Below are 26,219 nucleotides of genomic sequence, written 5' to 3'. Positions count from 1 at the left end.
GATTACGAGAAATTGACTTATTTGCCTTTGCACGCTTTTATCCGGACAATCCATTTGTCCTTTGTTAAAAGTTCTTACACGCGTGTAAAGGTGGTTGGTTAAAGTATTACAAGTCACATCATATTGACTTTATTCATGTACTTTAACCAATGCTTTTAAGAAATAAATATTATATTCCTTAAATGCATAAAACCTTATTTGTACGGCAAAAAGAATTAAATATTAATTCTTTTTGTCTATAAATATCAAGTCATTTCCCTCGTCCAAATCACTTTTGCAATTTGGTGCATTTGCCTAAATACTCTCGATCTTAACAGTTATACTTCACAACTTTAAGTATTTCGATCAAGGAGTTTATTTAGCAAATATAGATAATTTGTAATTCATAGGTTGTTTAGATACTTACTTTTGTAATATCTAGGTTCTGCAACAATCTTGTATTTTATTTAATATCAATAAATAAAATACATTTGAAAATTACATTTGTGTTCCACCATTTACATACTTGTTTACTTTATTTATTGCTTAAGTCTTTATTGCTTTATTTATATTCAAAGCAATACTAGTCCAATCTAGTGCATACTTGACTTGTTATTCTACACTTGTGGGTTAAACCATCGAGTGAGGGACTTCACATATTTTTAACTAAAGATATAAATATATTACTATATTTCTACAAATAATACTTGTATATACTTATAAAAATATATATTGTTAAATATTGCGATTCTTACAAATTTACGTTTCAAGTCACAAGTTAAAAATCGAGTTTTTGAGTCGAGTAAAATACAAATGAGTCAACAACTATCACTATGACTTAGTTGAATCCAAGGCTACACGGTTAGGTTATCAAGATATATCCGTGAAAATAACCCGATGGAAATGTTAAAGTATCTATACTATATCATAAATTATTGTTAAAAAATTACATGTAAGAATTGTCTAAAATATTCTTAATAATTAAATTACACTATTAGTTTTTTATATCTTAAATTATCACTATTAACTCTCTATCACCACATCGTCGCCGTAATGATCGTCACCGTATTACGTCGATATGGTGTTAGTATAATAAAAAAACCAAATAAATGACTAGTAGTTGTACTGGACGTTAGAGGATCGTGTCATTTTTTTATTATATAAATAGGTTTTAGGTAAATTAAAACAAGCATATTAAAGTAAAACAAATGAAAGAATAGGTTTTTCTATATTGAAAATCACCGTGCATCATGAAAATCATCGTGAATTAATTGCTTTGTGAATCTTCGTGCATCAATTTATCCATGATTCAAGGGTCAAAATGTTGTCTTATTTGTTTTACTTTAATATTTGTTGTCAAAATGTTGTATTATTTGTTTTTTTTAAAAAGTTAATCGGTATTCGACATCAGGGAACACCTCGTCGTATAATGGTGAAGCGTTGTACGTAGTCTAGACTACGGGATGTAATTTAAGGGAAAAATCCACAGAATTGTCATTCTTAAAAGTCGAACCCAAAATATGTGAAAAAAGCCGTGTTAAGCTAACTTCATTTAATGTAATATTTCTTTTACGGCCACTAAATAATAAAAAGTCAATTAATGAGGCCCAACATTTATAGAGTTTTCCGGCCTTCCGGTTTTACTACTAATACAAGTATCAAAGGTAACGTCAGATTATCTAATGTCAGTCGAGGAGATGAACAGAAGAAGAATCCAACAACCACCTTTGTGGGTGGGGGATGGGGCAGCGGAGTTCATAGGAAATCCAACTCAGCCAATGTTCGATACGATAGTTGCAATGACCGTTTGGTTGGGTTCGGTGCATCTCAACCTTTTTATTATTTTCTTTTCTTTCTTCTTCCTTTCTCTTCGTCAATTCTTCATGTAAGTATGTGTGTGTAATTTATACTCTCGTCATTATATTTATATATATATTAGATCATTGGTGTGGGTTATTTTAGGACCACCCTTAAATTAAAACCATTAGGGACCATGTGGAAATTGTAACTTACACATGTGTAAGTTGTGTAAGTCGTGGTGGGGGTGGTTGCCATTGCCGGAGGATCATGGTGGTGGTTGGAGATGGTGGGTGGTGGTGGTGGTGATCGGAGATGGTGAAAAATGAATGATTGAGATTTGGTCCTAGTGGTCCTAATTTAACAGTGGTCATAATTCATAAAATAACTTCCTTCTATTAGATCATCTCTTATATATATGTTAGGGCGTGATATATATGTGTTTTGATGTTTTGTCAGGGTGATGGGGTTGCTTGTAGTTTTAATTGTGATCCCAATTAATGAGAGGAGTAGATGGGGCAGAGCTTTAGGCAGGTTGGTTATTTCATTGTGATCCCAACGACACTCTACTCGACTACTCTACTTATTATAGTAACAAAGCAACAATCCAAGGTAGAAAAACTGTTGTTAGGGGACCAATCAAATAAGAAAACCTTCAAAATAAGAACATGGTGAGAATACTTAAAACTACATTTTGATGCAATGAAGGTCTATAAAACTCACATAGTGTATAACTAATTTAACAACACATTGTTCTGTCAAAATGTAGAAAATCATGTTTTTTGGTTTGTGCATCCATCTTGGATCCATCATCAAAATGGATGCGCAAAAAAAAAACGTGATTTTTTTCAATTTTTTGATGCAATCAAGGTCTATAAACTCACATAGTGTATAACTAATTTAACAACACATTGTTCTTTCAAAATGTAGAAAATCATGTTTTTTGGTTTGTGCATCCATCTTGGATCCATCATCAAAATGGATGCGCAAAACAAAAAACGTGATTTTTTTCAATTTTGACGGATGAATGTGTTGTTAAATACTTAAATAACGATAATTAATTATACACTATGTTATTTTATGGACTTTTAATTCATCAAAATGATGTTTTTAAGTGTTCTCACCGTGTTCTCATTTTAAGGGTGTTCTCACTGGAGTGTTACCCTATATTTCAGGCAGGTTCATTATTTCAATTCAAAATATGCATCCCTTACTTACTTACCATATAAATACATGGACATGCCAGGGAGGAGGTTAACAATGAACTTCATCTACCTTGCCTTTGTTAACTAGACTTTAGATTACATCCTCTAAATTTATATCTATTAATCTATCTATTTATTACTAACACGCACAACATTTAATTGGCTATTGCAGCTAGCTGCTACATGTTAATTATTTAGTTACATTTTCTCTCTTTCAATATCAGGTATATATGTAAGCATGCTGTTGGGTTTTTCCCTATAACCCTCCATGTAGAGGATTATAAAGCTTTTAATCCTGATCAAGCTTATGGTAATTGAGTCGACCTTTTGTTCTCCTATTTGGTTTATTTTTACGTTTCTTTTTACAGAATATAGCTGTATAAAAATGATGTCCTCTTTGGTTAACTATTTAACAAGGACTTTCTTTTGCATATACTGATAGAATGGTAACTAACTGTAGACATTATTGGTTAAAAAATGTAAGGACTGAATTGAACGTGATTTACTCACTCCTTTATTACTACTATTAGGTTGCATTTGGTTCGCAGATTCTGATGGAATTTGATGGAATTGGAATTGAATTCTATTCCTTAGTGCGTTTGGTTGTTCAAGGATGAAGGAATCTCATTCCGTTGGAATGTAAATATTCCCACATTTGATGGAATCTCCATTCCTTGGGGTTTGGGGAAGGAATCTCATTCCCTCCGTCACTTTGAAAAACATTCCGTCATATTCCATTCCATCAAATTCCAATTCCTTTGACATATTCCATTCCTTTCCAAAACATTCTGTGAATCAAACGCGCCCTTAAAGTTTATTCTTTTAGCATATAACTGATAGTTATCATTGTTAATTATCCAACAATTGCCATTCTGTATGCAGTTTTTGCATATGAGCCCCATTCAGTTTGGCCGATTGGAGTTGTTGCATTGGCAGATCTCACTGGTTTTATGCCTATTCCCAAGATAAAGGTTCTTGCAAGTACTGCTGTAAGATTTGCTATTCCTGATGCTTTAAGACTTTCCAAGTACAAAAAGAATCCTTTTCTTTTTAGTCGTATCTACTGTGATAATGATATGAGTGGTGGCAAAGACGACTTTTTTAATTTTTTGTTTTTATTAATAACAAATACAAAGATTACGTTAGCTAAGTTTTTCATCCAGGGACATGCCTTGTAGATTACCAGGTTAAAGGATGTACAAAGTAAATCTATTATTCGTGATCTCTTAATTCCAAATACAAACTATACTATATGATGTATACACATCCCAACCTTTTAAATAGCTATGAGAAGATCATTATGTCTTGCCCATTCTTAACTTGGAGATAACGAATAACATCCAACGTTTTGCCACTTACTTGGAATCTTGCACCTGCAAATCCTTTTCCCCATATTGTCTCGACTTTATTTACTTCTGCAGAGAGGTTTGATATTTAGGCTTATCAGCTTAAATCTCACAACTGATGTGATCTGCTGATAAACCTGCTCATTTTTATTTATGAATTTGTTGAGTTGGGTATGTTTTACGGTTAACGGGGTAGCAGAAGTTCAACACACTAAATGTAATTGCTCTAAAAGCGTTGTCAGCACACCTATTTTGCAACCATTTGTTTGATTTTGCTTTCCTTTTGTCTATTAATATGCGTAGGTGTTCTATACACCGTTTCTGAGGCATATATGGACATGGCTTGGATTAATCGCAGCCACGAGGAAAAATTTCTCCTCACTGTTAAAGGCTGGCTATAGCTGCATAATTGTGCCAGGTGGTGTGCAAGAGACATTTTACATGGAACAGGATTCGGAGGTATAATTCTCAAGTTTCATTGCTGTTTGAGTTATATTTCATTGAAACACCTGATTAATGTATTTAACTGTAGCAAGTTCACAAAGATCTTCAGATAGAAATTAGTGTTCTGTTACAACTAGAGTCTATCAGATGAATCTTTGCAACAATTTTCTTATACAATGTCCTAGAAGAATTTTAATATTCCTTTTTGTTACTTGCCTATTATCATATTAAATTTTTTTGTTTTATTATTAGACTATAAGTACTTTGATTTAACTAGTTTAGAAATAGAGGGTACCCGTGTGCAAACTATTAGCCTATATATAGAGATTGGATTCAAACTTGATACCTCTTATGCGGAACCAAGATTCCTTGCCACTAGACCACTTGGAGGTGCTTTTTATTATATGGCATTATGGCTATATGGTGGTTAATTCAATTGAACGGTTTAACGTAGTTATTTGCTATAGGTTGCCTATCTGAAAACAAGGAAAGGATTTGTTAAAATTGCAATGGAGACTAATAGCCCCTTGGTTCCTGTTTTTGGTTTCGGTCAGGTATACTTCTGTTTAATGCTACTTATCTTCCATAGTGTTTTCGGTAAAAGGCCACTTATCTTCCATAGTTGCATCTCATATCCATTGTATTTTTTCAGTAGGTGTTTGCATGCACTTTCTTTTCATGCATTTCGCTTGTTTTCTTGACTTTATCAACTTAAATTGTTTGCATGCTGCAGTCATATGTTTACAAGTGGTGGAAGCCACATGGAAATTTGTTCCTCAAACTCTCTCGAGCTATAAAATTCACTCCGATCATTTTCTGGGGTATCTTTGGGTGTGTGCATTTTCATGTGCTTTTACTTTTTGGTAAGCTCAATAAGCACATTATTAGCATAATTTAACAATTTGATTGTTATATGATGCCAGGTCTCCTTTACCCTTTCGCCAACCAATGCATGTGGTGGTTGGTAGACCAATACATTTTAAGAAAAACACAACGCCTACCATAGAAGAGGTCATATTGTTAATTTCAGTTTTCTCTTATCTCTTACTTTCAATAAAGCAATTCTAAGCACTACTTGGGTGTCTTTTTTACTGTTTGGCATGTTTTCTTTTAAGCTAAATTTTTATATGCTACTTATTTGACCTCATAATGGATAAAATATAAGCCCAAGTTGACCTAGTTTAACATTAACGAGGTGAAATTGCTCTTTCTAATGTGAGCCTGAGCTTGTTTGGCTCGTCCAGGAAATCATTGTCTTGATTTTCTTTTGCTCCAACGACATAAGTGGCTTGTTGTGATAGCATAGTAATGCCAAAGTGAGCAGTTCCATAATGGTTCAAAATGGGTAACTTTTAATAAGAACAAGGTTGCATCGGTTTTGGTTGAACTGCCAATCTGTTGATTTTCACTAATTATGTAATTAATAGGGTAAAGATGATTACTTTTTTTTTATAAGTGATCTAAAAAGTTGTCAGTATATATTTTAAACCTTATCATACCACATGTGGCATAAATTGCTTGACCTTGTTGTCTTTAGTGTAATGGTCTCTCGTTGTGACTTGTGATGGCACTAAGAAGGTGTTTTTCCGTTCGACTCTTTATTTAAGAAAAGATTTTGATTTTCAATGTTCGATATTCTCCTATGGTATCATGTTTGTCAATTTAATGTTTTAGGCCTTTGTATCTAAAATTTCATTTTAATTTTTTTTTCGCTTCCTTCCTAATGGACAGGAAAAGAAACTAGATTCTCTCCAAGAAGAGAAAGTTCCATTAGAAAATACGAGTAACCCATTGGTTCTAATAAGATGTGATTTTTGGTGGGGTTCAGAAAAGAATTAGTCGGCACTGTAGCTCCTTTGATTTGATTTGTTATATATAATAAATAATGGGGGGAAAAATCTGTGTTTGCCTTTGGATCTTATTTTGAAAAGCATATTTCAGGTTGCAGAAGTACATAGGCAATATGTAGATGCAGTTAAAGATTTATTTGAGAGTCATAAAGCTCGGGCTGGTTATCCTCATCTTCAGTTAAGAATTATGTGAGTCTCCATCCTAGTGCCACAGTTATGTATTGTACAAATATGGGACACCATTCTCCCTGGCAAAGCAGAAGTCAAAAGTTCTATTTTAGGAACCAAAGATACATGGCAGAAATCAAAAGTTCTATAGTAGGAACAAATGATACATAATTTTTTTTTATACATTTGGAACTTGTACCAGTACATATTTTGTCGATATGTAAGCGTTTCAGCGTTTGTATACCCAATTATATTTCTAATTATTTGGAACTCCTTTCTTAATAGTCCTTTACTGTTGAATCAAATGAATCGAATACTACAACCCAAAATCACCACCAGAGAAGACTATGATGAAACGCAGATAAGGTCTTGAAAATTGCACATGTGAAACAGATTTTTATACTAAATTGATACACCATATTGTGGGTGCAACATAGTGACTTAACCTGCAGCAAAATAGTGTTAATAATCTTCTCTAGTTTTGTACGTAATTCTCCACTTCATAAGTTAAGGTTCTTGTATTTATTTGTTATATCCAAATCAAGTTAATAGTTCGAAAAAAGATATACCCCCGTGTCTTGATTTGAATTTTCAGATGGTATATTTTTTAACTTTGAACTTGAATACTTTTGTTTATATAATACTGAGTTGTGATTATTTGAAAACAAAAATGTGTTAAAACTAAAAAACTGGTCAAAACGCACTTTGATTTGAATTTTACATAATGTGTTTTCTAAAAACACATGAAAACACATTGTGACATTGTGTTAAGTTTTAAATCACAGTGTTTTTGACTAGTTTTCTGCTTTACACGCTCTATCAAAAATACATTGTGATTGAAACCTAACACAATGTGTTTACACATTACACATTGTGTTAAACTTAGATCACAGTGTGTTTTGACCAGTTTTTTAGTTTTTACAAAATTTTTAGTTTTCAAACAAATATTTATCATATATAATACTTATTGAAAGTTATATGAATCGAATGTCATTGGAACATTTAATGTACTATGAGTATCCTACAAAATCAATGAACGCAATTAGTCTTCATTAAAATTGCATTTAATAGTCATTATATCCATAGTTGTCGACTCGTAATTTCCGACTCGACTCGAATTCTTGATTTTTTGACTCGTGAGTCGACTCGTAAGAGTCGGATATTTTATATATATACAATATAGATAAGTTTACTATCCTAATACATTTACCAAAAGATTACATGTGTGCTAGTTTCGAGTCATAGACTTACAATTCATCCCAAAATTACACCACAAAGGGTCATATATGCATATTTAACATATGAAATGATGTAACTAGCGATCTTGTACAACAAACAATTCATAAATTATATATATAAAAATTCAACGACACATGATAGAAAACTTACATACATTAGATATATATGAAAATATGACATTAGATATATTATATATATGACATTAAATATAGAGTTAAATATAAAATATTAATATCAACAGATTATCTAATCTAGTCTAATAATATTTCAATTAAATAAGGAATAATAAATATTATAGTTTATAAGTTATAAGGTTTAATGTTTTACCTTACACGCAGAGAGAATCAACACTCAAAGAGGGAAAAAAAAGCTGCTAGACAATAGAGTAATAGATCATCTTTAATGGAAAATGAAAATGAAAGAAAAAAGAAATTAAAGATTAAAGAAATTAAAGAAAGAAAAAGGAATAAGATTGAATGGAGAGATTGTCTATTAAACGCCTGTAGCTCCTGTACTACCTTTTCAACTTTAGTCAATATTGTTGTTTTGTGGACTTCAAAAAAAGACTTTAATAATTCAAATGCTTCTTTTACATTTACTATCCAGACTCGTATGAGTGTGCGAGTTGTATTGACTCGGTACGAGTCAATATAAAAACCGCGAGTCAACTTCCGAGCCAGAACCATTTACAAGTTATCTAGCGAGTAGCAACGTTTACCCTACTTTTTCACTCGACTCGTACGAGTCGACTCGTACGAGTTTGACAACTATGATTATATCAAGTAAATTTTTACCACTTTTACCTAAACCATAATTATATATTAGACTATTTTAAAAATTCCTTTCTGTTTTAGAATTTTGTTTACTAGTTGTTAAGTTTTCTAGCACTAGTTTGTTTTTGATGTAAGCACTTTGGTGCGTTTGAAATTTGAATGTTTTTGTAAAGCAAATGTAGTATTCAACTAGATTGCATGATTATATATATAAATTTAACCAAGGATGACGGCTTTTTATAAAGAAAAAAAAATCTAATCGGAGTTCATTCAGTGCACTAGTGCTTGAGGCATTAGTTAGTAAATCCCTATTTTCATTGGGTACAGTGGCGGAGACAAGGGGGGCTAGGGGGTGCCTAGTCTCCCCCAATAGCCGCAAATACAACCGATTTTCTAATATTCTGGCCATTAATTTATTGATATTTATATAATATAGCCCCTTCTAATCAATAAAAATGATTGAAATAAGAGCTATTTAAAAAAATGTGGAAGTCAGAAACATTGTTGGCCAGAAGTCGAGAAGCAATGTTGAAGAAGAAGACATAAAAATAGTAATATAATGTAGGTGTATTTGGATGGTGGATCTGGTGGGTCCGATTCCTATAGCTTTTATTTACAATTTTCTTTTATAGCCTCCTAATTTTTTAGAAATTCAAATACCACCTTTTATTTTTTAAGTTTTTTTTTATATTGAGCATAAGTTAGTTTCAGTATAAATGAGTTAGTATAAATAAGTTATTGTCTGAAATATTTTCCTTTGTTTAATATGTTACGAGTTTCGACAATAGCTTACGTTATCTAGCCCCCATCAATCGAAATCCTGGCTCCGCCCCTGATTAGGTATAACTATGATCAAATATTATATAACACAAAAGAATATATACAAAGTCAAAGTTAAAAAACAAATATTTTAAATATTCAAAAAGTGACACTTCTAGCTAGGCGGAGGTAGAAGATGTTCAATATTGGGCATGTTCCAAAAAACCTTAAGGCCTTCATCCCGACTACCATCAGGTCAGCACCCGTAAGTCTACAAGGGGTGTGGCATCCCATTTCATCCTTGCTTTTTGGGTCTAGGGTTTAAGTGACTTGCACGGATGTACAACTCTGCACCTTACGGCCATTCCAAAGCTACACCTGGATCCTTCAATTGCAATAATATTTAGTTACAAGATGCTTGAACTTGTGCGTACACTTATTGGTATTGAGTCGGATAGAATAACTACAGTGCTTTCAGTGGGACATTTTCTTGTGATGATGTTTGATGGAAAATTTATTGGGACACCGGGTCGATTCCATGAAGAGAAATTTATACACGAAACAGAAATTAAAGTAACGAAGATGTTTCTGATAAGAAATCTATCTCCAGAAAGTAGTAAACCTGATAACGGGGTATTAGAAACAATCATGTATAATATAGTATGACCTAAAAAAGTAACCAACAATGTGTAGTAATGAGAAAATGAACAACATTAACAACGGCATCAAATCTTGACCCGCATATAAATTTAGCAATCAGGCGCAGCTCCACCTTATAAAATTCATCCCAAAGAAAGCAAAAAATAACACAAGAACTTGTACAAAATCATGCCGGAATCTGGCGAGGAATCTGTTCAGCTGCAATAAACTTCTTCCCCGTCCCTGGATCAGCCAGCTGAAATTGTGGTTTTGAAGGGAATATGAAAATGGTAGAAGCGGCAAGTGTTGGTTGGAATCCAGCTGAATATCGGACAGAGGTTATCGTAACCCGTGGTAGCTGTAATGAACCTGAACTCAATGGAACAAGTTTGTAACTTAGGATATACTCCGATAATGGTAGAACAAAGGTTGTGTCATTGTGGGGCCCAGACAAAACAAAACTTTGTGAGTCTGATAATGAAAATTTAACTTCTTGTAGCAACTTTGTTTGATTATAAATTCGAGCAAAATATGTGAACGGTTCACCAAGGACACCATGAGGAGGGCACTCTAAACTGACAACTAATGGAGGAAACTCTACATTCATGTCAGGTAAACTTTGTTTAGTGACAACCTCTTTGGATGATTCATGATCCCGTCTCCATCTTAAACACACACTTCCCATGTTAAGCTTTGATACGTTCAACTCTGGTTTCACCGAAAATACTTTCTTAAACTCTTCTCCGGGAACCAAAAGTGTGACATCTTCAAAATCTGGGTTTCCAGATTGAATAGTGCACGTAGTTTTGAGTTTGGGAGAAACATTGTCTTCAGATTCAATAGACACCGAGAGCAATCTCAACGGGACCTCAGTGCAATTTGTGGTTTTAATAACGAGTATGCTAGTTTCATTTACAGGAAGTGATGCCGTTTGACCAGAATCAGGAGACCGTTTGATTTTCGAGAGCAATAATGGGTCCCGCCTGAAGGGTAGCATTAGAGAGTGGCTGATGACAACTGGAGTTTTTCCTTCAATTTGTAAGCTTTTATGGACATGAACTTTTGGGCCACTGCTTATGGAAGAGTACCCAAGTGAAACATACAGCATGATTGGTTTAGGACGATGCCATTGGATCTCCAGATTGCATGACCATGAATCCCCAACATTCAGAAATGGAACAGATATCAATCCGAATGACTGTTGAATTTTCCTTATATTATCATTGGATCCCACTACTGAATGATCATCACTAGATACACCGAGAAGCTCGACATAAAGATTGTCAGTGGAGGAAAGTTCAGCCTCCCGTGGGCTAAGCAAACCAACACCTCGGGTATCAACTAGATTGATTTTTAGTTCACCGGAATGGACCGGATGGCCTATGGAAGTGAGAGTAACAGGTAACATGAAGTTTTCTCCAACCAAAGCAGGCCCAATGGACCCTAACTTCAGTTCAACTTGGGGATCAGGCTCCTCGACTTGGGTGACTTTCATACCCGAGAATGCAATAGCAGGGTCCTTAGTTGGAGAAGCTTCAAAACGGTCTTCGAACTTCCACAGAGGTAACTCATGGATATTGGCAGGACTTTCAGCTCCACAACATATGCTGAAGTGGGGCCCAATTCGAGCAATTACATATGTGCATTCCAGCTTCCCACTATTAACTGCACCATCAGATATAGTAAGATGCATTCAGCAAGAAAAATAACACTACATAATAAGATATTGAGATACAAGTCATATAGTATGGGTTGAGACTGTGGCTGGTTAAGGCGTAAACACATTCTTTGTTCTGTGTTTAGAGAATTAAGAATAATCATTTAACATTTTGCCTCTATATGATAACAGAAATAACTTTTCTACAATAATTTTCTAAACCTTCGAACAATGACGTTGTATACTTTAATAAAAGACTTCAACTGACTTTCAACCTGTTTGACCCAATTCCTTTTGGCTAAACTGTTTAATTAGTGCATGCGACCTGTTTAAGCATAACCTAGATCGACCCACTCATAACAAAATGGGTAGAGATTGCAACCTTTAATATTAGTTTGCTTAAATGCATATTTTTATACCTGACTTGATGTCATACGTTAAGCGTAACCACTTATTTGTAAACAGTTGTAGTACAGGGACAGTCTCTACTCTTCGATCAGGATGAATGTGGGTGATTGCTGATGACTCACGCCTTTGAGCATTTACAATAATAAAATTGCACTCAGATTGATTAAACAGGATCTCTAACTGATCTATCTCAACTGGAGATGGAAGTTGTGATAGGAGTGATAATGTAATTAAAGTGGGTGCATGTGGCTTAACAATCTGTTCATGAAAAGCCACGGATGTAAGAAGTGCCACTCTAAGGGGACTCACAAGATCAATTTCAAGATGAAGCGGGTGATCACTGTTTACTTTCACATCCATGTTTTCTTCACTCAATTCTTCTCGAACTATTGAGAATACTTCATTGTGTATAACTTCCACTTGATTTAGACATGGGGAGCCACCAGGCCCACAATCCTTCAATGTTGGAAGACAAGAAATTGATGAAACTGGCATTGCTGCCATTTCAAGTGAACACGCGATAAATTCTTGGGCTGAACCAAGTCTTCTTGAGCACTCTCGAAGATAACCAAGCACTTCCCATAGCAAAGTGACCCAACCCTCTTGCCTGTAGAGACTTGCGAGTTTGTCAAAATGGTGTTTTGCATTAGAAAAGTCACCAAAAATGAAATATTCTTTTGCCATTAGAAGCCTGCAAAGAGACGCTGCCCTCTGAGCTTTTAAGTTATTGTATGCATCAAATGATTTATTCAGTAAACCAATTATTTCAATCGAGTCCCTGATTTTTTTCCCTTCAGAAAGAGCAAATTGGATGTAATCTTCATCTGTAATGCTGGAACATCAAAAGAGAGTAATGTGAAAAAAAGCTACACATGGAATATGAGGTGGCAAAATACCTTTTTGAGGCTGGATCGAAACATGTTATGTTGGTTTAATTTACAAAATTCCTTTTTGTTCATATTCGTAATATTCATAAACATTGTAATGCGTTGATTATCTGAACAAAGAAAATTACACCAGCTTCAAAATGAACCTGTTGGACTCCTTTGACCCCATATTCACATTTTAGCCGACTTGACCCCTTGAAATAATTCACACCCCATTGGTCAGGCTTGGTTTTCTTATAGTTCAAGGTATTCGGCATAAGCCGTCACCATAGTTTACTTTTTTTGTAGTGTTGTTAACATTCTTAAGGTAAGTAAACGGGCAGAAAATGCCACCTTTGCATAAAAGAAAATAAAAAGTTCTTATGTGCTTCGAAAAACATACAGTTGCATTACAGACGTGCCCCCGAGATCAAGTAATCGAGCAAACTGACCCACATAAAGAGAAGGCACAATAGAATCAGAAGTCTCATCGGTGTCAGCAATAGCATCTGTCATGGAAAGAGCATTTTCTACACATATTTTCTTCTCCTTCAAAAACTGAGCAGCAAGCTGTGCCATTGCAAATGTTTGATTGTGATTATGATAGTTTCATTATATGGGCCAACACAATTATATTTAGAAAAGCAAGTAATAAGCTGTAAGAAATTGATAACTTAGATGATATATAATCAGCATAGTGCCCAAGCAATTTGTGTGTATTTTTAAATATAAAGAAGTACTTTTGTTCTTGCGATAAACTACATTTTTAGTGCTTTAATTAATTACATTACAATTAGAAAATTTAAGTAACAAGAAATAATTAAATGTGGTACCAAAGAGATGGTTACAAAAAAGATAGTGCACCATTGTCGGTGTGATGTTGTCATAAGCCCACTAAAGGCTATTAAGTTCCAGACTTCCAGAATATTCTTAAGGCAGCACGCCTTAGTTAATTAGGGAGCAAGTTTGCTAAACCCTAGCTTTAGTTATATAATCTCTTATCTCTTGTGCATGTAATTTGGGTTGAGGGATTCAATAAAGAAAAACCAGTCCCGTGAATTAGTTCACACAATTTAGTGTGAGATACCCCGTTAAATCTCTCGTGTCCTTCCTTCTTGTTATTTTCTGGTTTTGTGTTTGTGTGTGTGTGAAGTTTTATTCCTAACAAGTGGTATCAGAGCCAAGGTTAACGGCTTCCAAGGTTCTGATTCACAGATCACACAAAGCCATTACCCAGATTAGGGTTCCGGCCAAGACCAGCCACCACAGCAGCCGCCATCAACCAGAACAGCCAGATCAGTCACCACAGCCACCGATTAGGGTCAGGCAAAGCTGATTTAAGCAGTATAAGGTCTTATTTGGTCAGAATCAGGTCTGATTTAGGCAGATTTAGGTCTGAATTGGGCAGTTTAGAGTTCCGGCAAAATTGTTTTGGGCAGCAGGTCTGATTTTGGCAGATTAGGGTTAAGTTGGGCAGATTAGGGCTTGATTTGGCAGATTGGGGTTTTTTGGGGGTTGGTGGATTAACAGGAGGATAAAATGGTTTACAGGACAGCAGGGCCTGTTCCGGGAGTGTGTTTAGCAGCAGAAATACAGAGACTGTTCACAGCAGGGGGTGTTTCAGGTCTCTTTGGGACGGCAGGGACTGTTTCAGGGATGTTTTTGCGGGACTGTTTTGATCAGGGATCTTCATACCAAGTTTTATTCTTTCTTTTGTGCCAATTATAAGAACGGAAAAGCAAGATAACTTGTTTTTGAGGCATAAGTTATTCCAACTAGAGCAGAAGAAGCGTACAGGAAAAATTCATCAAGCAAGAGGCTTTGAACTAGGTCACGCTTAGCTAGAAAAAAAAGGGACAGAAGCAGATGCTCAGTTGTTTTTTTTTAATTTGGTTGGTGGTTGAGAAAGAATTGATTGGGTAGTGAAGGTGAGATCAGAAAATTCAGCACAGTGTGCTGATGTTGAGTTCTTTGCGGGCCTTGATTGGTTTGTTTGTAATAAGAAGGAACCGATGTGTTGCACGAAAAGCAGGAAGTAAGGATCCATCAAAGCAGGTGGCTTTGGATTCGTCTCGTTTAGCAGGTGCCTTGTTTTCTTAGTCGGTATAGATACGTCTTTGAACAAGCATGATCAGAAGAGGTAGGAGATTTTAGAAATTAATGTCCGGAAAACAACAAAGAATTAAACACTACAGAAGACTACAGCTTAGACGAGGCGCTGATTGCAGAGTAGAGAGTAGTGTCGATTCCGGGGTCGTGGATTTCAAGTGCTTCATTGAATGCTACCTACAACAGTGAAGCAATGCGAAATCTGAAAGTTGGATTTTGGAAAGGTAAGACTGGCGAACGATGAAGTTCTTGATATGACGAGCAGGGTGACATAGGTTTGAAGACTCCATTCGGTTCATGGCTTTAAAGGATGTCCGGGTTATTCCAAGTCTGAAAAAACAGTCGGTTTTGTCAGGCAGTTTGATGCAGGGGCATAAGGTTAAGTTCGGGAACGGGCAGTGTAAGGTTCTCAAAGGAAATCTAGTCGTGGCTTGAGGTAAGAAACATGGTTTGCTTTATATTCTCAAATTCCCCTGACCATCCCAGTTCAAAAGAAAAACAATCCGGTTCGCAGAATCTCGTGGGCAGAAGAAGGTTTGCTTTGCAGATGGCAAACCCAGAGCTACAGGTCAGATTCAAGTTGAACGTGCTAGGAAAGGTTCAGAGAAAGAAGTCAGGGGTTTTTATGACAGTGGGAGTGGGAGCATGGGTGTTGTGCTTCAGTCAGAGCTCCCAGTGGGTTAAGAGAACCAGTATTCCAGCTTTTAAAGTCTCTCTAGTTGATTATCTGCTTTATTTGGAGAGTGTTTATTCTCAGCATGTTCCAGGTTTCGGCAGTTCGTTTCAGTGGGAGCCGGCAAGGACAGAAAAGAGTCAATTTTGTGACTGATGGATTGAAGCTCAGTGAGAGCTTCAACGAGCCTTCAGGTGAACTGATGAGAGGTTGGAGGGGCGATTAAAGTGCATTGAAGAACAAAAGGGGTTCTTATTAAAAAAGTACAGAAGAGATTGAATATGGTGCATTTCGAGGTCCGAAGACACCAAGTGAGAGATTGTTGGCGTGATGTTGTATTAGGCCCACTAAAGGCTATTAAGTTCCAGACTTCCAGAATATTCTTAAGGCAGCAGGCCTTAGTTAATTAGGGAGCAAGTTTGCTGCTAACACACCATTGCTTTAGGAGTTTGTACATTTTGTGTACAATTAAACACTACTTAAACTTCTAGAGATCAAGGCAACAGAACTAACTACTATCCCGTGTGAACTCTGACTATATATTCATGTTAACCTCAGTGGCAACCATCCTTCTCATCAGATAAGTGGATTTGGGCTAAAGATTCGAGCGGAATTTTCTCAGTTGCTTTTGTGAAAAAATGTTTGTTTGAGGCTAAGTCTTCTTTGCCAACTTTTATCCTCAAGTGGAATAACTGGATTCCCAAGAAAATAAATGCGTTTGCATGACGGTTTGAGATGAATCGTATTCCTACACTCAAGACACTGATAAAGAGGGATGACGAGTTGGATTCTTCATTATGTCATCTTTGTAGGCAACATGATGAAACCAGTGAACATTTATTCACTTCTTGCCATATCTCCCATGGGGTATGACATAGGGTATTGGTGTAATATACCCCCCTTGTACTCATTTTCAGTTAAGGATCTTCTGTATGGTAATACTACCCAGCTGGATGTTAAGAAGGTTAAGGTGATTGAAGAAATTAAACAATCATGGCATTGTGGTGTATTTGGAAAGCGAGAAACAGAAAAGCTTTTTCTCGAACAACGACATCGGCAATCAACATTTTTGAGAAAGTTAGGTCTCTTTGGATATATTTGGATCAAAATTTGAATAAGAAATAGATAGACATTTAAGAACGTCGGGTAGATAAATTGGTGTAACTTTCTGAAGTAACTTTTGTGATTGTTGTAGATTGTATCCGCTAGCTTCTTGCTAGTTCGCATTATCAATAAAAAATTTACCGTTCCAAAAAGGTGTATATTATAATTATTATTAAGCATCAAACTACTTTTTCTTTGATAAAGGAGAAAAACTACCCCGAGAAATTTTAAACCTTATAATAAAACATTACAATTACAGAATGTGGCTATCCACATAAAACTTAGCTAATAAACACTAATTGCATACACAGGACAGATGTAACCTACCAACTCATGTTTCGTCTTTCTATTCTAAATTAAAATGTGCACTGGTAAAATATTTAACTACCCGTTTACTTTATTTTGTTGAACGTACTCATCTCTACAGCAGTGTCTTGACTCGATGTTGTAATTCAGATGGTGAATCTTCTTGTTGTAGCATAGTGATTAGTTTACCTTCACTCTATCTTCAGATGGACCAAGGAGGTGTTATGATGTGAATATGTAAAGTGATAATTGTTACTTGAACAATCATCGCTAGAATATGATAGTCAGTAGGGATAGTTGGGTCATCTATATTTATATAAATCTACCTAATATCTATGCTGCAATGTGAAGCATTTGAATTGGTAACACTATTCAAACATTTGACGAACAAAGCCAAAAAATGATTAAGTTATGCCAACAGAGTGCACAAGTGAATTAAGCCCATAATGTACCTTCATATAAAAAAACACATTTGAAAGTTGACTCAGACTGTAGTGTATGGGTTCATATAGCTTTGCAATACTGTGGGTGTGGGTTATTATTTGTTTGCCTCGGGATACTTCTAGTTATTTAGTTTTCATTTCATCTATTAATTGGTGGTTTTCCACCAGAACAGTTATGCCATAAGATTTGCATCACCCATAATTATTTCTTAAAACCATAAGTAATGGTGGAAAATAGTCTATTAGCAGTTCAATTGTAACAAAATGATCAATATCCATAAGCAAAATAAAAACCAAAAAACTTCTATGTTTATATTCTCAATACAGGGATATCACTACACTCATTGGAGACCTTTGGATCTAGCTAATAAATGTTCTCTATTCAAATATACAATTTGTCAACGGAAAAAAAAAGGTTAGAGCAACTTGCCTGATAATAGTATGCTGGGCGGAATTCCCAATCAGCCGAGGTTCTATCTGCGACACTTATTACTGGAGAGGAAATGCTTTGCATAGTTGCATTGCTACTTTCAAGCAATTCAGCAAACACTAAAAACTGCCTGCTTAGCCATTCCCAATGTAGAAAAGCTACTTCTGGAGGCCCCGTGACCTTTTTATAAGAAGCATTGTGCTGACGAAACCATTTGATTGCTTCTACAATCTTTCCACCATGTAAAAGCAATGTTGATATCTTGAAATGAAATAACTCTGCAACTGTTTTGATCTCAACCAACCGTTGGATTGCTGGCAATTTAGTAGATGTCCCAATCATCTGTAGTTACAATTTGTTAGTATATATGCTACTTATGGATTAAACATTGAGCCCCACAGTGCCAAAATCCTAAAAGGTGTTGAAAGGGAAGGCCAAGAAACAAGTATTAGACATGGTCAACAAGCTACGGAAATAGTATTTCAAAAGCTTCAAGTCAACTCAAACTATTGTGGCCTGTAAGCTAAGCATCCCCATTTGCACCTCTAATTAGAAACCCCCTTCACGTACAAGTACTATAAAATTATGTATCGCCAAACCAAAAAGTTTCTGATTTGTGCCTCTCATCTTTGATATTTCATGATCAAAAACTTTAGACAAGAACTTGATTTAAAAAAAATTATTGAGATTAATGTCATATGAGGTACCTATCCCTAGCTTTTCATCGACTAATTATCTAAATTTTTATTTCAGGTCAAAAATCCACTATCAAAGGGTAGATCTAGAGTAGTCAAGTCTAAGGTAACAAAGTGGAACAGAATAGGAAAAGGAACAAGCTTCTTTGAAATGTGCGGTAAGAAAGAAAACCTCTCGCAGTGCATGGTAGCCATCCTCATACATCCTTAAAGCTTCAACCCAGTCTCTCCTGAATTCTGCATATATAGCAACCTAAAAGTTGGATTCAAATGAATAGCAAGTAATTAGAAAATGTCCATGGCAAAAGGTAGGAACAAACAGAACAACCTCAATAGCTGATATGATGTTGAAAAACAAGAATAAACGTGCATCATATTGACTTATTGATAGTTGCTTTCTGTCGCATCTTCCAAGTGTTGGAAAGATATTACCCTTAATTTTGAAGCGCCATTCAGATAGGCTTCCAGATTGGGTTTTTAGAATTTTTTTATTCACAATTTTTCTTCTATCACATCTTATAAGTGCTACATAGAAAATGTAGGATGAAACTTGCAAAAAGATTTACTTACTTTAAAGCAATAACGGACATTAAACTCTATGCCGCCATAGTTCTTTTTCTCAAGTCGCATTTTAATCCTTCTTCCTTCATCTCTGTAAAAGGTAACAGCTAGCTCCGAGAATATGCTTCCTAGCCTGCATTAGAATTAGTGTGTGCAACTAACCATGATAATATGCACGATCAAAGAGATATCACATGCCTGTTTAGCGATTGGTTCAACTCAAAGGCATTGTCTGGAATAAAAGTGATAACAGATTTGGCATCTAATTCAGCACGCTTGCGCAAAGCTACCATGCGATCCTCGGTTATAGAATCTGCAGAGCAAAATATAAGCTTACCTCACCAACAACGGCACATTATAAGCTAAGTCGTCGTTTGTATTATAATTTATATAGGTATACCTTTAGAATGAAAGGGAAGAACAACCACGACAACCAGTTTAATATTCCTCCCTCTAATAACTGATCTGTTGTCGGTTTTGTGTACATAAATAACACATATCATCAGAAATCATATATGCATTAATAATGATAATAATAATTAGTGAAAATAACCAAATACCTATGAAAAGATACCACAACACCCAAATTTTTATTTTATTTATTTATTTTTTTGCCAGTTTTCACAAAACACCCACAAAATCCCAAACCATGGCTTGCAATTCTGAAAACATTTAGATGGTTTTTGGGTATTTATTTTAGTTTCTCACAGTGGAGGAGTTATGTGGTGGCAAGAGTGGCCATGACAAGCCCACAATTTCTGTAAAATTCTATATTTTTAGTACTATTTCTAAGTATTTATTCAGTTTTAAGGTAATTGGCAATCTAATTGAATCTTGTAGTTTAACTTTACACACATTAGTATCATAATAAAAACTGTTCGGGACCCCAGAATAAAATTCCTGGCTCCTCCACTAGTTTCTCATAACAATAATAATAATGGGGGGGAGAGAGAGAGAGGGTACTTGAGGTTATCGAGATGGGTGAAGGGGTGGTTTGGATTGGGGGCAAGAAGAAGATCTGCAGCATCGAATAAACAAGCAACAACAGCTGGAACCTTAGTACGATGTTTCGATAACCAATCACGTTTTATAATGCCAGTCTTAGAAAACTCGGATGGCAATTGATGTTCGTCTTCAAAATCCTTTTTTTGAGATTTGGAAAGGAGGAGTTGAGAGATGGTAGAGAAATCAGGTAATGCGAGTGTATTGATGGGTGGTTGTTGAGAGTGAAGATGAGTTAAGATTGTTGTCTGAACATGTTGATCGCCGCCTACAATTGATACTAATGTTACAGGTGGTGTTCTTACTTCTTCCCCATAATCTTCCATTTCTTTCTTCTTCTTATAATTATTATTATTATTATTAGGGTTTCCTTATTGAGATTTGATGACGGGGTATTCTTGCTCTTCACCTTCCTTCCATCTCCGACCCAAACCCGATTTTATAAATCTTAAACCAGCCAACTCACAGCTTTATATCTTGGAAGGCGACTTTATATCCCGAGGGCGGTACCGAGTTTGAGAAACCAAAAAAATATTTAAAATAAATATAATGATAAATCAACCTACTTAGTACGTTTAAAGATGTGCTTAATTGTAAGATAATGACATGTGGAAAAATCTGGGGGCAAGATTAGGAAAGAGAATTAGTGTAATCCACATGTCAAATTCTTAAGGTTTTAGGCATATCTTTAGTCACACCAATTAGGTTGATTAATCATTTCCTTAAAGTAATTTAAAAATTTTTTTTTAATGAAATAGGTTTGAGTCTTGCAGAAGAGATAGATTTTAGCTTAATTAAATGTCGTGTCTTTGAGCGGTTTAGTTGGGGGTTTCTCCTCCTACTAGGTATTGTAGATGAGGGAGTTCTCTAACGCGGACCCGGTTAAGACAATGTAAACAAAATCCTCTGTTGCGAGCAAATGATCCACACCTTTCAAAAAAAAATCTTTATATCCTACAGTAAATTTATGATGTCAAGGGGGACAACATCATTATAGAAGTTTTGTCTTGAGTCTATTGAACATGTACTTTTAATAAACGTTATTGTATTTCGTATAATAAAGTCAAACCTCGAATTGGTCAACACGTTGACTTGGTCAAGCTCGACCTAGTCAAGCTCGAATTGGTCAACACGTTGATTTGGTCGAGCTCGACCTGGTCAAGCTCGAATGGGCGTCTGAGTTGGGCTCGGTCCATGAAATTCGAGGTCTGTCTAGTCCATTAGTTTTAGTATAAATAGAGATTAAACCTTATGTTTAAGGTGGATCTTCTAGTCATTGTATTTTCGTGTTTAGGGATTTGGTATTTACTTGTAATTGCATTTACCGAAGTAATATACAGTTCCAGTTTATTCATATTCGTGTTCTTATTGTTGATTGCTAGTGTATAAGAATTTCCGCACTTATACATTAGATACATAATCTCATTTGATCCGGTGGCTAAAGGGACTTACAATATACTCTCAAGTCTCAACCAGTAATCATCCATTACACCATGAATTGAATATATGTGACATGATAGTACGGAAAACTCATAATGATAATTGAGTTGAATACAGTTTGAAACTTAAATGTTACTACCTTAAAATTTGGATATCTTTTTTTAAATCAAACATGTATCCACTGGATACCTTAGTTGTACTAGGGAAAATTCATTCACTAACCCTATCTCATACTAACTTGAAAACCTAAAGGTTATCTTAAATTGGACATTCTCTATGCTTAACCTAGCCTGTAATTTATGTTCTTATTCCCAAGTTCACACACTAGAAACCTTAGGAACTACATAAGATTGCTAAGTATTATACATTTCATTATTTATTTGATAAAAACTAGGCTATACTCAAGAACATTGGAAATGATCATGATGGCTACCTATTTACTGTATACATTTGTCGTTCCTCGTATTCCCGAGTCCCTTGGCCAATTCCGGCCCCTTAACCATGTTGGTCCTTAACCATACTTATTTCCTCCCAATCAAAATACTTTGAGGCCCTTGCTTTAACCCGAAGCCCTTACCTTTATTTAATATGTATGCATGCATTTGAATTGAGTAGGTCACAAAAATATGAATTATAAGGAAGTGTAAGGGCTTAGAAGTTAAGTTTTCAAAGTTTGTAAAACTGATATTAGGGCCATATCATGTTCATATCCCATAATCAAATTATTAATCCTAGAAACTCTCACACACAAAACCATAGGGTTCTCCCTCAAGTTTAAGCGAGTTTTTGGCTTTTTGAAAGGGATTTTGATTGCTTTTTGATCCGTTAATCTTTCTTATAAGTATAAAATCATTATTTAATTGTTTATTAAGTTCTTCAACTAGGTTTTGTCCCTAAGATTCGACCATGAGAGATAGGGTTGATTAATCTTAGTGTTTTCGGTTAAAAATTTACATTTTCATTATTAAAATCATTAATTGATATAGATAGCAACACAAAGTTGCAAAATTTGATGATGATACATATTTTCCATATGTAATTGAGTCAATTTCAGGTGCTTAATAGGAAACCTACTTGATGTATTGAATTTTTGATCAGAAAGTTATCGATTTTGCATCATTCGGTTGCTCACCATGCTTGTATTCCCGCTAATGGACGAAAGCCCTTGTTGCTATGTTCCCAAGAATAAGAAGTATGAAATGTTGATTAATGTAAGTGCATAAAATGGAGGTCATTGCTAAGCAATTCTAATCAATGGGCTCAATATGAAGATGATGGCATTAGAATCAAAGTGTCATACAAATTTAGATTCGTTTGAGACTCAAGTCCATACGAAGCCAAACCCATATGTATTTGTATTTACTATAGATACGTGTCTTTGTCTTGGATTTTAGTCATGGACGAAGTCTAGGTTATTTTGGTAGCCTAACGGTAGCTATTGTGTCGTTCTAAGGATATGAGGTAGTGATCAATACCTCATTGTTCCGCCATTATATTGTCATCTTGATAGGTTGTAATTTGTTCCTATCATGATGTTAATCATACAGATTTGTAATCATTTAAATATCAATAAAGGATTTTATTTATTTCCGTTTTATATATATATATGTGTGTGTATGTGTTTGTGTTGTATAACCTCATACTAAACGAATTCGTGTGGATTCCGCACACATGAATATCATACAGATCTAGTATTTACAATTGTCCTAGGAACTTACAATTAAGGATCCAATTGGTGGATTAATTCATTAATTGTACCATAAAATATGTCACATTTATGTGTACAAGTCAAAGAATTAACTTACGGTCGTATGGAATTGTTTAAGAGTAAAAAGCAAGTGTTTTTGCTGTTAGCGGCCAAATTTGCGACGCATGTCCATAATTTGCGACGCATATTTTGGTCAGAGTGGTTCATAATTAAATGGTTCTATAAATATATTGAAATATTCTCACAATTTCAACAATATGTGGTATTGTTTAGGTAACGTGGACACCTAAACTAAATGCGACGTGCTTAAATGCTCGAGCTAATTAACGTCGAAAAGTGTTAAGCTTAACTCGTACTTGTCATCGGCAAGCTAGTGTGTTGATGTGGTTTCTTGAGTGGCTCCTTGCAAATTAATTACATAGGATGAGTATCTCCGGCTCGCCTGTCTAACCACCAATGTCTATGAACATACGGGTTACTTGAGGACTGACTTTGCCTTTTCTTAATGATATTGATGAACCACCTACTCACAACCACTCACCTTATATGTAATTAGTGACTTATGTCACGCTAGACCTGGAAATAAAAGGTGGGATATGATATGATGTGTATAGTATAGAAATAAATAGGATTATATATACTATGACGTGTGATGATATGAATATGCTATTGTGTGATGGATAAACATTTATCATCATACTTACTTTTAATTATCTAAGACTTGGTATTTTAAAATCTGTTGTACCCTCAATTCCCACAAGGTTAAGCAGGTAGATGTGACAAGATGTGAAACTATAAAAGTTAACTATGGAGGTGCCTTTTGTTTACCCATAGAAACCTCAGTTATTAGACATTTATTGTTATCTAGACTTTTATGATCAATTTACGATGTTATCTTGGTTGTTTAATGCTGGACAACCTTGTAACACCCGTGAGTTGACCATTTAAGCTTTCGAGTCAAAATAAATTTGTCAGTAAATACGACCTCATAATTTGGACTCAACCTCGTATTTAAGTTGACCTTGTAATTTAGTTTGGCATCGTATTTTTTTTAGTTAGCCACGTATTTGGTGTAACCTCGTATTTGAGTCGGCTTCGTATTTTGGTGGTCGCATCGTTTTTGGTATGGTCAAGTAAGATGACTTTGTATGAAAACCTTCTGTTTTACCCTACATATAAATAGTCTTATTCTTTCACAAACCCCTCATTCCCCAACTTAGCCTCCAAGCAAAACACACACATACTCTTTGCTACCCCATTTTGCTACCTGACTTTACATCAAGTTTTAATGAAATCCAACCTTATTTTTTTTTAGATATAGTGTCAAAAACTGAGTTATTACCATCGTAACATCATTACAAACATCTATTTTGGTCAGATTTAATGTTAGAATCAAAACCCCTTTTATGCTCTTCTTTTGAATATTTTCGGTTTTTTCTTTTAATGCACACACTACACCCGCCAAGTATCAAACTTTTTACGTCCAAAACGTTTAGAATCACATACTACAGCTTGTGTCAAAGTTTCGTGTGATTTCGTTAACAAAATCTTGAGATATAAGAATTTTTGTACATTTTTTATAAACTTTATTCAAATGGGTTTTCGAGTTTTAGTCCGTTTCTGAGTTTCCAATGTTAGTATTGTTTTTCTATCATATTTGGGTGTCTAAAAGTACAATCTGATATTAAAAAACACCTTTCAGATCGAAAGAAACGATTAGGGTTTTCAAAAATGAATTTTGGGGAAGAACAGCCCAGTTTGCGACCCCGTCGAAATGTGACCTCGTATTTCCATTTGCAACCTCGTATTTCAAATGTCACCTCGTATTTCAAATGTGACCTTGTATTTCAAACGTGACCTCGTATTTCAGATGTGACCTCGTATTTCCATTTGCGACCTCGTATTTCGAATGTGACCTCGTATTTCAAATGTGACCTCGTACTTCCATTTGCGACCTTGTATTTCAAATGTCACCTCGTATTTCAAATGGGATCTCGTATTTCAAACGTGACTCTTATTTCAAATGTGACCTCGTATTTCCGTTTGCGACCTCGTATTTTGAATGTGACCTCGTATTTCGAATGTGACCTCTTATTTCAAATGTGACCTCGTATTTCCATTTGCGACCTCGTATTTCGAATGTGACCTCGTATTTCAAATGTGACCTCGTATTTCAGTTTGTGACCTCGTATTGCAAATGTGACCTCGTATTTGGAAATACTACCCCAGATATACTAGCCTCTCAAATTTAGCCTCTTAAATCTAGCCTCTTAATTTCAATTTTGTCTTCTAGTGAAATAAGACCCCAAAATCAATTTAAGACCTCAATATTCAATTGAGACCTCAGACTTCGATTACTACCTCGATTTGGTCAACCTTGGTCAACTTTGGTCGGTTTAGTCAACTTTGGTCAATTTTAGTCGATTTGGTCAACTTTGGTCAAACTTGTAAAATTTGGTCAAAGTCAAACTAGTATGCTTTTGGACAACATAGTCAACACTTGGCGGCATGTTATGAGCACGTTTACCTATAATGAAACACATACTTAATTGTGATAACTTGAAACAGATTGTTGCGTGTCGGTTACTTGCTTTTTGATATCTTGCATAGCTTAATCT

General features: G+C 35.2%; 2 protein-coding genes across 4 annotated transcripts; one reads left to right on the top strand and one right to left on the bottom strand.

Annotated features, from left to right (window-relative positions):
* The first annotated feature begins 1,584 nt into the window (after positions 1–1,584).
* LOC122588519 (diacylglycerol O-acyltransferase 2) lies at positions 1,585–7,076 on the top strand. Of its 3 annotated transcripts, XM_043760653.1 has the most exons (9): positions 1,589–1,864; positions 2,236–2,310; positions 3,206–3,291; positions 3,864–3,970; positions 4,631–4,786; positions 5,239–5,325; positions 5,505–5,602; positions 5,695–5,782; positions 6,713–7,076. In XM_043760653.1, the coding sequence occupies exons 1-9, from the start codon at positions 1,662–1,664 to the stop codon at positions 6,812–6,814; spliced, it is 1,002 nt and encodes a 333-aa protein (XP_043616588.1). In that variant the 5' UTR covers positions 1,589–1,661; the 3' UTR covers positions 6,815–7,076. The 3 variants fall into 3 exon arrangements, with proteins under 3 accessions (XP_043616590.1, XP_043616589.1, XP_043616588.1); XM_043760655.1 differs by lacking the exon at positions 5,695–5,782 and having other exon boundaries at positions 1,585–1,864; positions 5,505–5,634; positions 6,713–6,822; XM_043760654.1 differs by lacking the exon at positions 5,239–5,325 and having other exon boundaries at positions 1,587–1,864.
* Positions 7,077–10,196: 3,120 nt separating this feature from the next.
* Positions 10,197–20,910, bottom strand: LOC122587077 (trafficking protein particle complex subunit 11). The gene is made up of 9 exons (XM_043759152.1): positions 20,415–20,910; positions 19,852–19,916; positions 19,650–19,764; positions 19,461–19,584; positions 19,063–19,143; positions 18,196–18,537; positions 13,534–13,700; positions 12,276–13,096; positions 10,197–11,864 (listed from the first exon to the last, which is right to left on the bottom strand). Exons 1-9 carry the CDS (start codon positions 20,777–20,779, stop codon positions 10,387–10,389), a joined length of 3,558 nt encoding a protein of 1,185 aa, XP_043615087.1. The 5' UTR covers positions 20,780–20,910; the 3' UTR covers positions 10,197–10,386.
* Between the last annotated feature and the right edge of the window lie 5,309 nt (positions 20,911–26,219).

This window comes from Erigeron canadensis, chromosome 2 (genome assembly GCF_010389155.1).
Source record: "Erigeron canadensis isolate Cc75 chromosome 2, C_canadensis_v1, whole genome shotgun sequence".
NCBI lineage: Eukaryota > Viridiplantae > Streptophyta > Magnoliopsida > Asterales > Asteraceae > Erigeron > Erigeron canadensis.
The sequence above is the reverse complement of the archived record's forward strand: the minus strand, read 5'-3'. Positions and strand labels throughout refer to the sequence as shown.

Excerpts from the sequence above, each read along its gene's own strand:
- LOC122587077 (XM_043759152.1), bottom strand. The coding sequence starts at position 20,779 with ATGGAAGATTATGGGGAAGAAGTAAGAACACCACCTGTAACATTAGTA. Across the intron at positions 13,701-18,195 it reads GCCCAGCATACTATTATCAG|CTTGCTGCTCAGTTTTTGAA; the intron begins GCAAGTTGCTCT and ends GCAATGGCACAG. Across the intron at positions 11,865-12,275 it reads AACGTATGACATCAAGTCAG|TTAATAGTGGGAAGCTGGAA; the intron begins GTATAAAAATAT and ends CTGATGGTGCAG.
- LOC122588519 (XM_043760653.1), top strand. The coding sequence starts at position 1,662 with ATGTCAGTCGAGGAGATGAACAGAAGAAGAATCCAACAACCACCTTTG. Across the intron at positions 4,787-5,238 it reads ACATGGAACAGGATTCGGAG|GTTGCCTATCTGAAAACAAG; the intron begins GTATAATTCTCA and ends TATTTGCTATAG. Across the intron at positions 5,783-6,712 it reads CAACGCCTACCATAGAAGAG|GTTGCAGAAGTACATAGGCA; the intron begins GTCATATTGTTA and ends AGCATATTTCAG.